Genomic DNA, 16708 nt, shown 5'->3' on the forward strand with positions numbered 1-16708 from the left:
GATCCTCTCACCTTCACCCACTGGTTGTCCCCCCTATCAAACTCTGTAGATCTGGAGGTCGGAGATTCGCACACTTGGCCCCCAAACTCTGGAACTCTCTCCCTCCCCCGCTCAAATCCTCCAATTCTCTCATTCAATTTCGTAAATCTCTAAAAACTTGGCTTTTCCCACAATCCAGCTAACTTCCTTCGCCCCCTCTGCATCAGATCAGCGCCAGGAAACCCACGGTGACAGTGCGCTTTACAAGCATACCTTAACATAACATAACATACCAGAGAGTACATAAGAGTAGGGTATCAAGGTTATTGTTGCACAGTGTTTCAGGATGAAGTATCAGACAAGCCCAAGGAGAAAGTCATGTTTCCACTAAGGTGGGAGAGGTTTCCACTAAGGTGGGAGATAAAGGGATACATTTCACAATTTTAATATAAATGAATATGGCCTCCCTGGAAACACATTTTTGCAGCAGTATATTTTTTTTTAATAAATGGAATTTACTCACAAATACCTAAGGAGAGGTTAAAACAGGGAAATTACTGCTTGCAGCTTCAGTAAGGATTCTTGGTTGTATGCACCCCCTGTAGCGCATTTATGGATGTGTTGAGAGATGATGAATGATGCTGTTAGATTGCAGTTTCATAAATATGAAAGAGAAATGGCTGTACAGATCACTAACAATAAGGTTCTAGAACTAAGGAACCAAGGGATTTGGAAAAATGCCCTCCCCATAAAGTGTTTTGTTATAGGCAGGGGAAACCCAATAGACCCTTGTAGGCTTGGGCAATGTGCAATTCAAATCAAAGGATGCTACAAGGGATTTCTTTTTAAATTATTCAATTTGAGTTGTGAGTTGTACCACAGTAACACACTCAATGGTATCCACAGGATAACAATCTTGTTGTATACTGATAAATTAATTAATGGAAGGTGGAAGGAAAAACAGAGCAAGAGAATTTATATTTCAAAAAAAGTCTTTACTGAAAACAAGTTTCGGGAGATGGATACAAACAAATCAATTGTAGCAAAAAATCATGAACAAAGATTGGCAAAGTTTTCTCTATAGTGTATGACTTAACACATCAGCTCCTAATTTATGAAGAAAGACAACCCAAATTAATCAATAAAAAGTGGTTGTAAATTCTTTTGACACTGTGGTTGGTTCTGAAACCGGAATGTCTTATTACTTCTCTCACCTCAAACTACGATTCATGTAACAGTAGTGGTCATTTCCTTAGAGTCTCACCACCCAAAATGTATCTAAATTTCAAACCAGAATAAATCAGTGTTACTTTTCAAAAAAGCTAATATATCATACACAATAATACCTATCAAAACAGTAAATCATAACAGAATCCTACTATCCCCAAACCTCACAATCTAGTCTCTACAACAATCCTAAGTGAAATTAAAAGTCACAAACCCCAAACATTCAAAATACTGTTTCAAACCACTACATATACTCATGCAATCTTATCCTAAAGAACATATCTATCAAACACCCTACTAATTTTCACTTAATTCACATTCATTCTATAAATGTCAAAACAATAATAGCAATTGACAATATTCAATATTATATTAATCAATATTATAGTCTAATTCATTCACAAATCAATCCCTTTTCTTACCATTCTCAATCTGCTGATCCCCCTCCCCTCCATTTGGCGGAGCCTCAATTTGATGTCACCAACTTGTGGATAATTTTCAATCCTCTGTAACCCATGAAACTTTAAATGAATCCTGTCGGGGTGGTGTTCTTTAATATGTTGGACCAGAGGAGGGCGCATATCCTGGTTTTTGACAGTCCTGTAGTGTTCTTGGAGCCTGAGTTTCCTTGGTACTGCCTATGTACAACCTAAAACAATCATAAATAATGGCATATATCACATAGACACTATTGCAATTAATAAATTGTTGGATAGGTTTTGCATCTGAAGCTCCTGATTTTCTTTAAGCCATACCAGCAATATTACAATCTGTACAGGTATAAAATCCCTTTGGTGGACTAGTTAGCCAATTATCTTTATTCTTGGCTTGTAATAAATAAATAGTTCCTAATAACCCCATCTTTTTACAGCATATCCTCGCCTAAAGGTAACTAATGGTTTATCAGAGATCAACCAATCCTGGTACCCCTGAAAGAAGAGACTAATGTTTCTGTAATATATTGTAAATCGCATTGTGTTCCTAATTGTAACTAATCACCAATGCTAATATGTTGCTGTATTTCTTCTTTGGTTTCTGTACAAGAGTACTACTCCTATTAACAGTATGGATTCCCTTTTCAGCTTGATCCCCCAAAAAACAAAAAAGGAGTACCACTATACCCCTGTACCCTCAACATGCTTTTCAAATCCAAGATTCCATTCTCAGAATGTTGGTCTTTTCTACAATTCCTCTGTAGTCTAACCATTTCCCTATAAGGGACACCTCTAATCAAATAATTCGGATGCAAACTATCTGCCCTTAGAACATTATTAGAAGCAGTGGATTTCCTATGCAGTTTACTATGAATAGAGTCTCCTTTTACATACAATTCCACTTCTAGAAGATAGATTTGACGGATGTCACAACACGTGGTAAACCGTACATTATAAACATTTTCATTCAAATAGTGCAGGTATTCATTATTTTATTTATTTATTTTAGGAGTTTCCTATAGCGCTGTCCAGACCCGAAGGTATTGGAGTGCTTTACAACAGTCGTCATGCAAGAGTCATACAATCTAACAAAAAAGAAAATATACAAATTAGCTCAAGGCGTTTTGAAAGTCTCAGCGCAATGTACCCCACTGATACATGGAGGTCAAGTAGTGTTGAAGTTGTGTGCCTGCCGTCCAATTTGTCCAGTCCAAATAATAAGGATGTCATCTATAAAATGCCCGAAAAGAAAATGTATTCACTCCATTCACTTGCATAAAAGGGTACAAAACCTAGACTCCATCGTGGTTCCCTGTACCTTGTGGTACCATTCACCAGTGAACAGAAAAAAGTTGTTAGTCAAAATAAGAGCTGCCATTTCAACCAGCATCTCAGAATGTTCAATTAGACTTGCACTTCTGTCTGACAAAAAACGTCCCAAAGCCTTGAGACTAAATTCCTTGTGAATACATGTTTAGAGACCAACAACATCCAGAGAAATAAATTTCTTATTAAAGTCCCAGAGGAGATCATGGAGCTTATTTAGGAGGTCCATAGTATCCCTTACATAGGAAGGCAGGTTGACCACCAAAGGCCTTAATAAGATGTCAACGTATTCTGAAAGATATTCGGTAAGGCTATCTAAACCAGATATAATCGGTTGTCCTGGTGGAAAATCTCTAGACTTGTGTACCTTCGGTAGAATGTATATAAAAGGATAATGTGGGTTTCAACTCTGATGTATCTATATTCTGCTTCATTGATAAGCCCAGTTTCCTTCTAGGTACACAATTTCTCAAAAAATCTGCCATTTTGCATTCATTAAAGGGTTACTATCATTAACCTTTACAGAACATGTATCATCAATCAGTTGTCTTATAATTTCAGTACCATAATATGATCTCTGCATAATAACAATATTTCCACCTTTGTCAGACTCCCGTAGTACACTGTCTGGAAACCGATGTGTGAAGAATATAAAGAACTTGTGGATTCGACTTTATGGCTCCTGTGTATTAATGGACTGAATAAAGAATCACCTCTCCTGATGGACTGAATTGCATTATTTTTATACTAGTTAGAATAAACGACTAACTGTCCATGTGATATTTTGTAGCGCTCCCTATATTGGTTTGAATTGTTCTACCTTGTGGAGTAAAGCTTTGCATGATTGCAGATACATACTGTTGTACAGAACAACAAAGGACCTTTACAGATTTGTACTCGTTTTATTCCCCTCAGGAGAATGCTTGGCTCCCTGAATGGCTTAGATGGGATTTGAACCCGTGACCACAGTGGTCAAACATAGATCCCCTTAGTTCATGGGTTAGTCCACTAAGTCACCAGACACAGCATATACAATTGAAGTTTCAACCATCATTACAGGACATGTACCTCGTTGCTTATATAAATATAAGTGTGCACTTCTCACATGAACATCTTGGGATCTATGTCCCTGACCAATATAAAACTTTCCTCTATCCTCAGAAACTTAGGGCTAGCTATATAAACACTCACATAAAAAAGGCAAAATTAAATCAATGTCACTTTTAAGTTCAAGGATGGCCTTCCACGGGAAATACATACATACTTATGAGGCAAATGTCATTACTGCACGTGAGGGGTGGGTGGATGACATATCTTGCCACAAAACATTGGAAGTCTGTCTCTCCTCCTTTAGAGCACTCTGTTTGAGAAGGATTTTGGATCTGTAACTCCCTAATTCAAATACAAGCATGTTGTACTGCAAAGCTCCAAAATATGTTTTAACCCCTTCCACGCTCATGACGAGCTCAGCTCATCATGAGGTACGCCTGTCGTACGCTCATGACGAGCTGAGTTCGTCATGTAACTCGGGATTTGCGAATCTTTAGCGGACAGCGGGAAAACGCTTAGCGCGGATGGGGTTAAGCAGAGTGATCAAAAAATGGATTTTTGAAAGTCGAGGGGCATGTCTGAGTAGGTCTTCTCCCACCATTATGTAGATAAGGTATATACGCAGCACTTAATAGTGGTGATCAGCATACTTCCTAACACTCCCAATTTATCACAAAAGGCAACCAGAGAGAAGGCACATGAGTTGTGCACAAGATAACAGAGTACATTCATGTGAGGAAGTCGTACAGAAAATGTTCACTGGTGCAAAGAAATTAAGCTTGACAGGACAAATTCATTTGCATAATTTTTCCAGCATGTATAATAGGGGATGGAATAAAGGTATTTGCTCTATAGAAAATACAACACCAATTGATTTGACTGTCAACCAACATTTTCCACATGGCATTCTACAACCAACACCTTCCCAACCATACATTTTCAAAAGACACCACCTAGGTACGAATGCAAATCTTTGTGGCCTTGGCAGGGATATGAAGAGCCGCACACATGAAATAATAAAAAATGTTTTAGCTGTATTTAGATAGTATGAAGTGGAAACATTTACTTTTTTACTTTCAAATGTGAAAGATTGGGCCATAGTTGAGGGAAACCCAATCTTCTTTTTAATCATTACAAACGTTAGAAAAAGAACAAAATCATCAGTTGCACTTTAGATTAAAAAAATATATATATATATATTATACATTAATATATATATTTTTTTCTTTCTCTAAAAAGTGTATAAAGCATGTTTACGTAATGCATTATCATGATTTTTAAGTGATGCAAATCTGTTGGCCTTAATTTTGAAATACAAGATACAAAATTTTGCAATTAGATTAGCCATGTTTTTATTTTTTGCACCTGCACAAAGTTACCTAAAATAACCCAAGGTCATCTGGCAAATACAATGCACAATGGGCAGACCAAATTCGCTCGTAACCCATGTTCTAACATTGAACCCGGGGAAGAGGGGATATCCTGGTAAACTAGTAGATTTACCCGCCTCTCTCTCCTCTTGCGATGGTATAGCTCCAATTCTGGGCGGAAAACACATCTCATGTATGTTATATGCGGATGATATCATAATAATGGATCTTATGCCCAAAGGTCTTGCCAAACGCCTCCTTGCTCTACATGAGTATGCAGTTGTTCATTTCCTAAAAATTAATGCAAGTAAGAGTAAAATTATGTGCATCACAGGCCGGAAAAAACATAAATTCAGGAATTTTTCCTGGTCCGTGGGAGATGACAAACTGGAGGTTGTAAAGAATTATGTTTTTCTTGGAAAAGTAATTTGTGATAATTTAAGTGCCAAATCCCACACCGACAACAGTGTCCGAAAGGCATTAGCTCAAGGAAGAAGTCTAAATTCACTGTACTCGGCACTGGGAAAAAGGCATTTTTCTCATTTACTGGAGGTCTTCAGGGCAAAGGTCCCATCCACCCTTCTATATGGTTTAGAATTAATTGATATAAAGCACTGGGATTTCTTAAATAAGGTGGAGGGGAAATTGCTAAGAAGTATTTCTTCAGTCAGTTCCGCCTGCTCCGTGGCAGCCTGCAGACTTGAGTTCGGTCTGCGCAGCAGCTGGGTGCAAGGCTTGGCAGCTGTGGTGCGCTGGGTCGCAAGCATAGCCAGAGGAGAAGAGGGGACTATGAGGTTCCTCTTAAGGACTGAATTATTGGGAGGTTTAGGGGAACACTCCTTGATTGTTAGCAACTTTAGAAAGGCTGTATCCCTCTTGCAATTGGAAGAGAGTACTCTCTTTTCTTTATCTGCATCCCAGTTAAAGTCTGTCCTGAAGGAAGCCACTTGGGACCTTAGTTTTAGACTAGACTTTACTGCTACTTTTGATAAGAAGGGTGTCAATCTTCTTACTGATTCATTTGCAAGAAAATCCGCCCAACCTTACGCCACTTGGAACTTACCTCATGGTATTAGGAGATTTTGGTTTTTATTGAGACAAGATTTGTTACCCCTAAATAATCTTTTGACTAAATGGCACGGAGTATCTGCAATTTGCAACTTTTGTCATCTCTCTACCCAAGACCGAATACATGTACTTTTGATATGCCCAGCGTTGCGTTCTCATCGCAGTAAGTGGATAAGACAAGTATGTTTGCAAATGGGTATTCTAAATGTGAATTCTTTTATGTATGCTTTATATAATCCCCCCAATGAGAGATTTTGTTTTCATATTTTTAACTTCTTTAAATGTTTTTTAGAAATTTTTTGAAGACCGGCATGCTTAATAATGTGTCACTCTGTGTTCCAGTAATTGTCATTGCTATGATTTGCCTACTTTCACTGAGAATGGTATTTTGTATTGTACTTTTTCTTTATGTGGACCTCTAACGAGTTCCAAAGCATAATAAAGATTGAAATTGGTAAACTAGTACCAATTAGCAGCACGAAAGTGTCACAACCAGAATAGTCATTGGCTGGCCAAGGCTTTCTTTTTGGCATCCCGTAAAGCCTATTACTCCACTGCAAAAACACTGAAGATATCCTGTTTGCAGGAATGCCCTATAACATTACTGGTCACTAGACAGTGCTGAAGCTCCACAAATTATGTACAATGAAATACAGGCCTGTCCAAGTCAGAAAGCAAATGCCCAGAAAGACTAGAAGGATCCATGTAAACTGGGTATTAGGTTTTGAAAATAACTAGCATGTTACATAGCAACTGATGTCATGGCATGGTACACTTTACCTAGATTTACTTTAACATTACCAAACTCAATGGTGCTCATTTTCTTGGTCTGATGGAGGTACTGTTGTTAGTATAAACACGAATGGTAGGAATCCACTAGCACTATGAACATGGTCAGATTTCCTAAAGATACTGAAAACCAAATGGTCTGCATCGCAAAATCTTGATCTACTGCAAGGCACAAAAGCAAGGGGGTTTGGGGCGTATTGTAGTCATACAGGGAGGGTAGAAATCGTCCCAGAGACACTGCATAGGGTCTCTACAATTAGTTAAGCTTCGTCTGCCATTGTGGCCGCAAGGAGAGGAACATGGTTTGTTTAAAAGACTAGAGTCATTGATGAAATATACACAAACTGTGACCAAAGGAGGCAGTCGTGCAGGGAGAGAATTGTCAACCTTCCGCTGCCATAGATAGGAAGACAAACAGGGAAACTTAGGCAGCCCCCGCAGGGAGGGAATCAACAATCGGCAATTCCCACCAGTCACTGCTTGCGGAAGAGCAGACATTTGTTGTTGGCGGGCATGTCCACCTGAGGGAAAGTCAGAAAAAGGCATGGGTTAGAACAGTTTTTAAAATCTTAGCAGTGAGAACAGATTGGCATACTGTGGAAGTAACATCACACAACCCCAGATCTGGTGTTGGCTGCTAACATTTGGTTTTGCCAATATTTTCGCATAGTTTTGAAAAACTGTATGAAGGAACTACTTTAGGTGTGTAAGTGAACATTGTGAAAGAACAGAATGTCATCACTCACAGAGCGGTAAGCCATCGACTGAAGTGGGAAGTTCCTGTGCCCCACACTATACACTGTAGTGGGCACAACAAAATTGTTAATGATACACTGACAGACCAATGGATGAAAACAACTCCCTGAAAGCTTCTACACATACATATATATTTTAATTCCACAGAAAAAAACAACAAAGGTTACAGTGATGGTATAGTTAGGTGAACATTTGTTAAAACCTAACATCACCATGCCCAGTGTTGTCATCAATGTTGTTGTTTTAGATGTTATCAATGATGTCAATAAACAGGTCATGGGAGATGCAAACTGTGAAGTTGCAAACAAAGCATGGTGGGGGACATTTAATAGTTAGCTCAGTAAACTAATTAATACTTTTTTTTAAACTAAAGTAAGAATGCATTTACCATACCGAACTATAATATCATTTTAACCTTTGTTTTTTGTGAATTTCTAGTTTTTTTGGGGGGGCCGTAAGATCTTATCACCATACCCAACAGACTACAACACAGCAGTAAGAGAGGAAACGTTAGAACATATACTAGTCGCCATTAGGGGAAAAAGAATCTGAAGATGGCGACTACACACAGGAACTTCCAGGGTGCCCGTTTGACATCACAGACAAGACAGACTTACAACGTTGGGGAAAAAAACAAGCATCTGCAATGCAATAGGTCTTCCATTTACACGAGTTTGAGCTATTGTCATTGCATAAGACAATGCCTTTTACTTATGTTTTGGTTATTAAAAGATATATAAAAGGCATTGTCATTTACAATGCCACTAGCTCAAACTCGCGTAAATGCGAAACCTACTGCATTCCAAATGCTTGAAGGCATTGCAGAGTTGTCCCCTTCTGTCTCCCTTGGCCCCTGAAGAGCTCCCTGTTGACTAAGAGTTAAACAGACAAGATGGTGGCCACAGCTGCACACAAGAGACTCCTGCAGTAAGAGAAACGCATTCAAGAAAATAGTGCTTACAGACTAAAAAATACGTACTGTGTAACAACCAAAATAAAAAGGCCAGTCCTCATGAGAGGTTACAAACGATGACAAGGTGGTAAAAGGGAGGGACTAACTAGCCTAATAACGCATCAGAAGCCAACATTTACGAAGGACAATGACACAAGCCAATGACAAATACAGGTGGAGAGTAAGCGGGGCTTCAAGTACATACTCCAGTATAGCATGGCTCGCAGAGCAGCACATGCACTGCCCAGGCTCGACCTTAAAAGGAGATAATTTCGGACCCAACTGTGAATCCAGAAAAGTCATCTAGCTGAAAAACTACTCCTACAGGTAAGTAGCCGTTTCATTGCCTGCCTAGGCATTGAAGGAATGTGTTCTTAAAGCAGGATTCTTTCTCAATCTAACTTTCTATGTTCTTCTATGTCCTTTGAAAACACCATGATTCCATCAAGTATGCTAAAAGGCAGCCGGGGAATGGCATGGTTTCAAAGGATGACTACCTATTCATAATGGACACAGTGCTCTTTGGTAGTCCACCTGCGTCTGCTGCATTCAACTTCTAAAGCAAGCCTGCACTTTATTTGTAGCTACCATTGCCTACCAGTAGATGGCACCAGATGCTTGAGCTGTATTTTCTTTTCATGAGGACATTTGTCTTAAGTCAGTGTTTTAACCGCACATAGTAACACAGAACTTTTGATTAAAATATAAATAGAGCGGGCTTTGCATCCGCCCCTTTCAATCACTGGCTTTTTCCGATCAGTTTCTCTTAGCCATTACAGTTTGATTTTGTCAAATTACATCTACGCTCCTCTCTGGGGAGTGTTCATCCGTCACCCAATGCTAGTGGCTGTTTAATTTAATTTAATTTTAGTTATAATTAACTAGGCGAAACAAATCCGCCCCCAGGGGATCTCTCGGTGTATCCCTCCCCTCCATTTGAGTTCAGTGATCTCTTTATAGCAGGGGTCTTCAAAGTGTGGGGCGCGACCCCCAGGGGGGCCGTGGAGTGATGGAAAGGGGGTCGCGCATTCCTGATCACACTTCTGCCCGGGCCCATCGGACTACAGGGATTCAGCCCCCCTCCTCCCCCGTGGTGTGTCTCAGCTCGAGCTGCTGTGAGCTGCGCTGGGCTGTGTCGGAAGTCTTATCTCCAGCACAGCCTGGCACCCCTGAGTTTTTCACAGGTCGTTAAAGACCATTTGCATATTTACATACCTTTTGAAAACTGGTTACTGAGGCTTAGTTTTTTAGGTCTTGTCCTATTAATCGCGCAAGCAATAATAGGACAAGAGTATAGAGGCTCATCCAAGCTCTGAAACCATCGCGGATTACGTCGAGTGCATGTGCACATGCACGCGCTTTTTACCATTTGTTCCCCCAGCCGCCTGCCTCCGAGAGATTCAGTTCAAAGGCATCCGCTCACCCGCCCACTGCTACACACTTCACGGCGGCCAGGCCGTGTCTCGCATTTCTCCTCCCCAGTCTTCACACTTCCTTCAGTGCCGCTTGTTTTTTACGACATTGCATGCGTTTGTTATCATGGCAGCTTCAACTAGCCCTTTCGTTTGCTGTTGGCTTTACTTCACGTGCTTGGTTTTCCTTTAAATGTGCACACACAAACTTATCATTATTATTAAGTTGTTTAGCTTTGGAACTTCACTGTGCTTTGCTTTCCTTCCGCTTCTTTTAAATGTGAAATGGAACTTCACGGCGCTTTGTTTTCGTCGGTTTTCCTTTAAATGTGCACACACAAACGTATACTTATTAAATTGTTTAGTTTTCATTTGTATGTTTCCAGCTAATAAGTGTTAGCTTTCACAGCTCTTTGTTCTCCGGCGGTTTAATTTTAATGCCCGACAGGTTACCTTCAATGCACATAAACAAGCGTATCTTTTCCGGTGTTTTTCATTTTAATACAGGACGGGCATTTAATGCACCACCATCACATCACGAAGTATAGCTCCCGAGCCTAGCGCTGTTAATTAGTTTGCACAAATAGCGCCTTGCCTGTTCGGTGCCCTTCTCACTGGGCAGCACGGTATAGCCATGGTCGTCACTATGCACCTTACTCTAGCCAAGCTCACCACTGTGCAGTGTGCCGTGCTATGCTAATCGCTGTGCAGTGCACCATCACAGCCTTTCTCGCCTCAGTGCACTCAACCCAAGTTGTGTTATCGGTGTGACCCTTCAGCAGCACCTCCACCCTGAGGGCCCCCATTCAGGCCAAGGCCAATAGAGAGCTGGGAGATATGGGGGCGGAGGGGGCTTCGCAATCTGCAGTGGCGGGGACATTCGTTTTCGTGACACCACTGTGCAGTGCATTAGGAGTTTCTTTAAATAATTTAGAGTGTTACTCCCTAGACATGAAAAGCACGAATGATGCAGTTTCCAAAACGGCAATTGGTAAATGAAAAGGTCATATCACCACGAGCATTATGTTTGGGTGTGTCTTTATACCCTGTGGCTCTCTATGCCTGGAGAGTTTGTCAGCATTGCTATTAATAGGTGCAAGATCAACTACATATGATTCTATTGAGAATCGTTGCACTTGAAGTGCCTGAGGAGTAGTTTAAATTTGGTTATTCATTTCACTTTGGTTTCTTTCAGCCGATTTAAATTCACGGTCATCACTTTTAATAATCAAGGCTGGCCACATCCTTATACCCTCTGTTAGACTCGTTTTTTGTGCCTTTGTGCCCTCTGCATCACCACATCACTCAGCGCTACCCCAGCATCACTCAGCGCCACCCCAGCATCACTCAGCGCCACCCCAGCATCACTCAGCGCCACCCCAGCACCACTCAGCGCCACCACAGCACCACTCAGCGCCACCACAGCACCACTCAGCGCCACCACAGCACCACTCAGCGCCACCACAGCACCACTCAGCGCCACCACAGCACCACTCAGCGCCACCACAGCACCACTCAGCGCCACCACAGCACCACTCAGCACCACCACAGCACCACTCAGCGCCACCACAGCACCACTCAGCGCCACCACAGCACCACTCAGCATCACCACATCATCACTCAGCATCACCACATCATCACTCAGCGCTACCCCAGCATCACTCAGCACCACCACATTATTGTATTGTATTGTATTGTATTGTGGCATACTTGTATAGCGCGACCTGTCACCACCAAGGGCATCCTGGCGCTTTGACCCGTACTCCAATGAAAACAGTAGCTCAGCCTATCCTGGGAAAAAGATGAGTTTTCAGAGCCTTTCTAAAAGCTAAAAGATCTTCAAGGCTTCTCAAGGATATAGGCAGAGAGTTCCAGAGTTTGGCTGCCGCTACTCTGAACGAGCGGCCACCCATCCTCACTCTCTGGAATCGCGGGACTACCAGTAGCCTGGATGACGAGGAGCGTAGAGCTCTAGATGGACGATACCAGGCAAACATTCGCCGCAAAGGGATGGGGCCCAGGCCATGAATAGCCCTGAATACAATACACGCTGCTTTGTAGCGCACCCGCAGATGGACTGGCAGCCAATGAAGTTCTCGCAGTGCTGCCGTAGAAGAGCTATGGTAGGGGCGAGAAAGGGCGAGTTTGGCAGCAATATTTTGCACCCTTTGCAACTTGCCCAGAAGTGTTACTGGGGCCTCCAGAAGTAGTGCGTTACAATAGTCAAGTCGACTTAGGATGGTACAACGCACTACTTCTGGTCTGGCTTGCTCAGGGAGGAGAGGAAGGACCTTGCGCAGCATACGGATCAGCATCATACATGTAGAGGTGGTCTTGTTTACATGTAGATCCAACTGCAGATTAGGCCCAAAAGTAACGCCTAAATTGCGCGCTGATTGTGCCGCAGACACCGTCTCTGAGAAAGACGGAGGCCAGAAGTCGACTGGGAGATCTCGAGGAACTCGATCGATGGAACAATGTAAAACCTCTGTCTTTGTTCCGTTGAACTGTAACGAGTTCAGAAGGAGCCAATCCGCTGTCGCCTGCATGCACCGGTGAAAAGTCTCCAGTGTGACTGCATCCTGTCCCTCCAGAGAAAAGACCAGCTGGGTATCATCCGCATAATTAAATGCGGAGATACCAAAGGATTTAATGAGCTGGACTAGGGGGCGGAGGTAGACATTAAAGAGTATAGGGCTGATGGCTGAGCCCTGGGGTACTCCTTGTCCCACTCTCCGCTCCTCTGAACTGAAGGGGGGTAACGAAACCCGTTGCTGACGGCAGTCCAAGTAGGAGATTAACCAATCCCTGGCCTTGTCTTTGACCCCGCATTCCTCCAGCCTAGAGATCAAGGTGGGATGGCTGACCGTGTCGAACGCGGCCGACATGTCGAGCAGCACCAAGAATGCTGCCCGTCCACTGTCGACCCGCGCCCGCAGATTGTCTAGCACGGTCACCAGCGTGGATTCCGTCCCATGCGCTGGGCGAAAGCGGAATTGCGTCTCGTCCAACCAGATGTTCCCTTCTAAGAAGCTGGACAGAGCGCGGGTAACCAGTTTTTCCATAATTTTGACCGGAAAAGGGAGCAGGGAGATTGGCCGGTAATTAGAAAGACAAGCAGGGTCGAGCGTAGGTTTTTTTTAAAAGCGGGGATACCACTGCCTTCTTCCAGCAGCTTGGAACAATGGCTGTCTCGAATGACTGGCAGCAGATGGCATGCAAGGGCTGGAAAAGGTCCTCTTGAAACACCTTCCATAGTCTTGGAGGGAGAGGATCCAAAGGCGAACCAGATGAGATCGTCAGGGCTAAGTCGCCGAACTCCTTCAAGGATGGAAGGGGAAAAGTACTCAGCTGGGGTCGACTGGCCTCGCTTGCCGGAGCTCCCAGGCTGAGAGTCGGCTCCAGAGAAGGAGAGAAAGGACTACTCTGCTGGGGTCGACTGGCTGCACTCGCCGGAGCTCCCAAGCAGAGAGCCTGATCCAGAATGGGAACGAAGGGGCCGCTCATCTGGGGTCGACTGGCCTCTCTCGCCGGAGCTCCCAGACTAAGAACTGGCTCCATAGAAGGGGAAGGAGGACTACTCTGCTGAGGTCGACTGGCTGCAATCGCCGGAGCTCCCAAGCAGGGGGCCGAGTCTGGGGCTGAAAGGGAGGAGCTGTCCAGCTGGGGTCGACTGGCCACAGTCGCCGGAGCTCCCAAGCTGAGGGCCTGATCCAAAAGAAGGGGAGGAGGGCTACTCAGCTGGGGTCGACTGGCTTCCGCCGCCGGAGCTCCCGAGCTGGGAGGCTGCTCATCTGGTCGGGGTCGACTGGAGGGCGTGGCCGGAGCTTCCTGACAGAGATGAATAACCCTCTGCAGGGGTCGACTAGCCGTCTCCTCCGGAGCTCCCTCCTCAGTGGTGGAATTCCGTGGGTCCTGCAGACCTGCTAGGATTTTACGGATTTTTTCCTCAAAGGCGTCCGCAAGAGTCACAAAGAGCTTGCGATGAGGGGACTGCACTAGCCACACACGTAGGGTGAGCAAGGTCCTTAACAATTTTAAAAAGGGCCTGTGCCTTGTTTGGGGCCTGATTCAAAGTGAGTTCAAGAAAGGTCGCTTTCGCTATCTTGATTTGGGCTTTATATTTATGCATAGCAGACCTAAATGCAATTTTCTCAGAGTCTAGGTACTGTTTCCTCCAGACCCTTTCTGCGCGTTTACAGTCAAGTTTGAGCTGGCGTAGTTCGCTCGTGTACCAAGGACTGGCTCGGTTCACCCTCCCTCGTGACTTCCGAAGGGGCGCCAACTTATCCAGCGAGCTAGATATGGACTGACAGAAGAGAGTATAACTTTCTTCGGCTGTATTACCAAGCTTAAAATCCTCACCTAGGACGTTCGGCAGTGGAGTGATGTTGAGGATACGGGACCAGGGTCTCTCTAGCTTCGCTAGAGGTAGTCCAGCCTTTCGCGAAGTGGCGTCCTCCAGACAAAGGGAGAACCTAATCAAAGAGTGGTCCGTCCAGTATTGGCACTTGATGTCCACTAATGATGCCCATTGAGGGTCCGCAAACACCAGGTCCAAAATATGGCCTTTCCGATGCGTGGAAGCGTTCACCAGCTGTACTAAGTTGATATCTATACAAGCTTGGTTGAGAGAGAAAAATGCATTATCCAACGAGCTGCCTGCCCACAGGTTAAAATCTCCAAGAACCAAAAGCTTGGAGTGGGAGCTAGCAAGTTCATAAATCAGGTCAATGAAAAGAGGTATGGATGGTGCTGGTCCCGGAGGACGGTAACAAAGGACACCCGAACAGCAGATCGACTCCTGCTGTTTGACTATAAAACCCATCAGTTCAAATCCCTGTACTTCTCGAGTTTTTAGCTGGGAGAGGGTAAGCGAGTCTCTATAGATGTATCCGATTCCCCCTCCACGATTAAGTGGGCGCGGTGAATGGCTGATTTTGTATCCTGGGGGGCAGGCTAGGCCCAGCTCGACCTCACAGTCATCCCGAGTCCACGTTTCAGTGAGAAAGAGGACATCGAGTTGTTCAGACTCGATGAGGAAGGCTATTTCCGTGTGGTGCTTGCAGAGAGATCTGACGTTAAGCAGACCACAGGAAATTGGCCTAGAGGTAGGATGCCTGATCGGGTTCTGATCAGGTCTGAGTCTAAGTAACTCAGCCCGAGTATAGACAGCACGAATTGAACCGGATGGGCCAGAGGTAGCGGCCCTAAGCGCGTCCGTTGCGCGAACGGGCGCAAACGGGCTTACCTCTGGCGCACCTCCGGCGCCCCCGCTGCGCACCCTCGCTGCGCACTTGTCTAGTGGCCATCTTAAATGGCCGGCTGGATGTCACGTGGGTCCTGGCAGGGCGAGTGTCTCTCCTCACCTAAGATGGCGCTGAGAGTGGAAGGACTTCTCCCCACTCCAAGATGGCGCTCAAAATCGGCGCGATGATGCTGCTGAGCCCCCGAGTCCCTTCTATCCCACAAATGTGGGTATGAGGCGATTATGGTGCGGGTAAGACTCCCTTATTTCCCCCTAGGCGGTAGAATAATGATGATTAAAAGCGCGAAGCGCTCGGCGCAATTTACATAAAACGAAGCAAGTGAAGCAAGTGAAACTTTAAAATTCTACAAGCAATAGGAGCACCACCACATTATCACTCAGCACCACCACATTATCACTCAGCACCACCACTGCACCACCACATTATCACTCAGCACCACCACCACATCATCACTCAGCACCACCACAGCATCATTCTGCACCACCACATCATTCTGCACCACCACAGCACCACTCATCACCACCACAGCATCACTCAGCGTAACCACAGCATCACTCAGCGCAACCACAGCATCACTCAGCGCAACCACAGCATCACTCAGCGCAACCACAGCATCACTCAGCGCAACCACAGCATCACTCAGCGCAACCACAGCATCACTCAGCGCAACCACAGCATCACTCAGCGCAACCACAGCATCACTCAGCGCAACCACAGCATCACTCAGCGCCACCACATTATAACACAGCACCACCACATTATCACTCAACACCACCACATTATCAGTCAGCAGCACCACATTATCACTCAGCAGCACCACATTATCACTCAGCAGCACCACAGCACCACCACATTATCACTCAGCACCACCACATTATCACTCAGCACCACCACCACCACATTATCACTCAGCACCACCACAGCATCATTCTGCACCACCACAGCATCATTCTGCACCACCACAGCATCATTCTGCACCACCACAGCACCACTCAGCACCACCACAGCATCACTCAGGGCAACCACAGCATCACTCAGCGCAACCACAGCATCACTCAGCGCAACCACAGCATCA

The 16708-nt window shown here is 44.4% G+C and overlaps 1 protein-coding gene across 2 annotated transcripts in view; it reads right to left on the reverse strand.

Moving 5' to 3' along the window:
* Positions 1-2623: 2623 nt before the first annotated feature.
* Positions 2624-16708, reverse strand: part of METTL26 (methyltransferase like 26) — a 79553-nt gene continuing 65468 nt past the window's right edge. Inside the window, exons 6-8 of one of the 2 annotated variants that reach the window (XR_015300689.1) lie at positions 6915-7764; positions 4553-5506; positions 2624-4412 (exon numbers count right to left, since the gene is read on the reverse strand). Coding sequence is in view for 1 of the 2 variants with exons in the window: in XM_086941280.1 (XP_086797406.1) it covers positions 7717-7764 (48 nt within the window). In the remaining variant the exon portion in view is untranslated. Of the gene's footprint in view, positions 4413-4552; positions 5507-6746; positions 7765-16708 lie in introns of those variants that run through there. The other variant, XM_086941280.1, reaches the window with a different exon arrangement.

Source organism: Lissotriton vulgaris, chromosome 10, assembly GCF_964263255.1.
Source record: "Lissotriton vulgaris chromosome 10, aLisVul1.2, whole genome shotgun sequence".
NCBI classification, from domain to species: Eukaryota; Metazoa; Chordata; class Amphibia; order Caudata; family Salamandridae; genus Lissotriton; species Lissotriton vulgaris.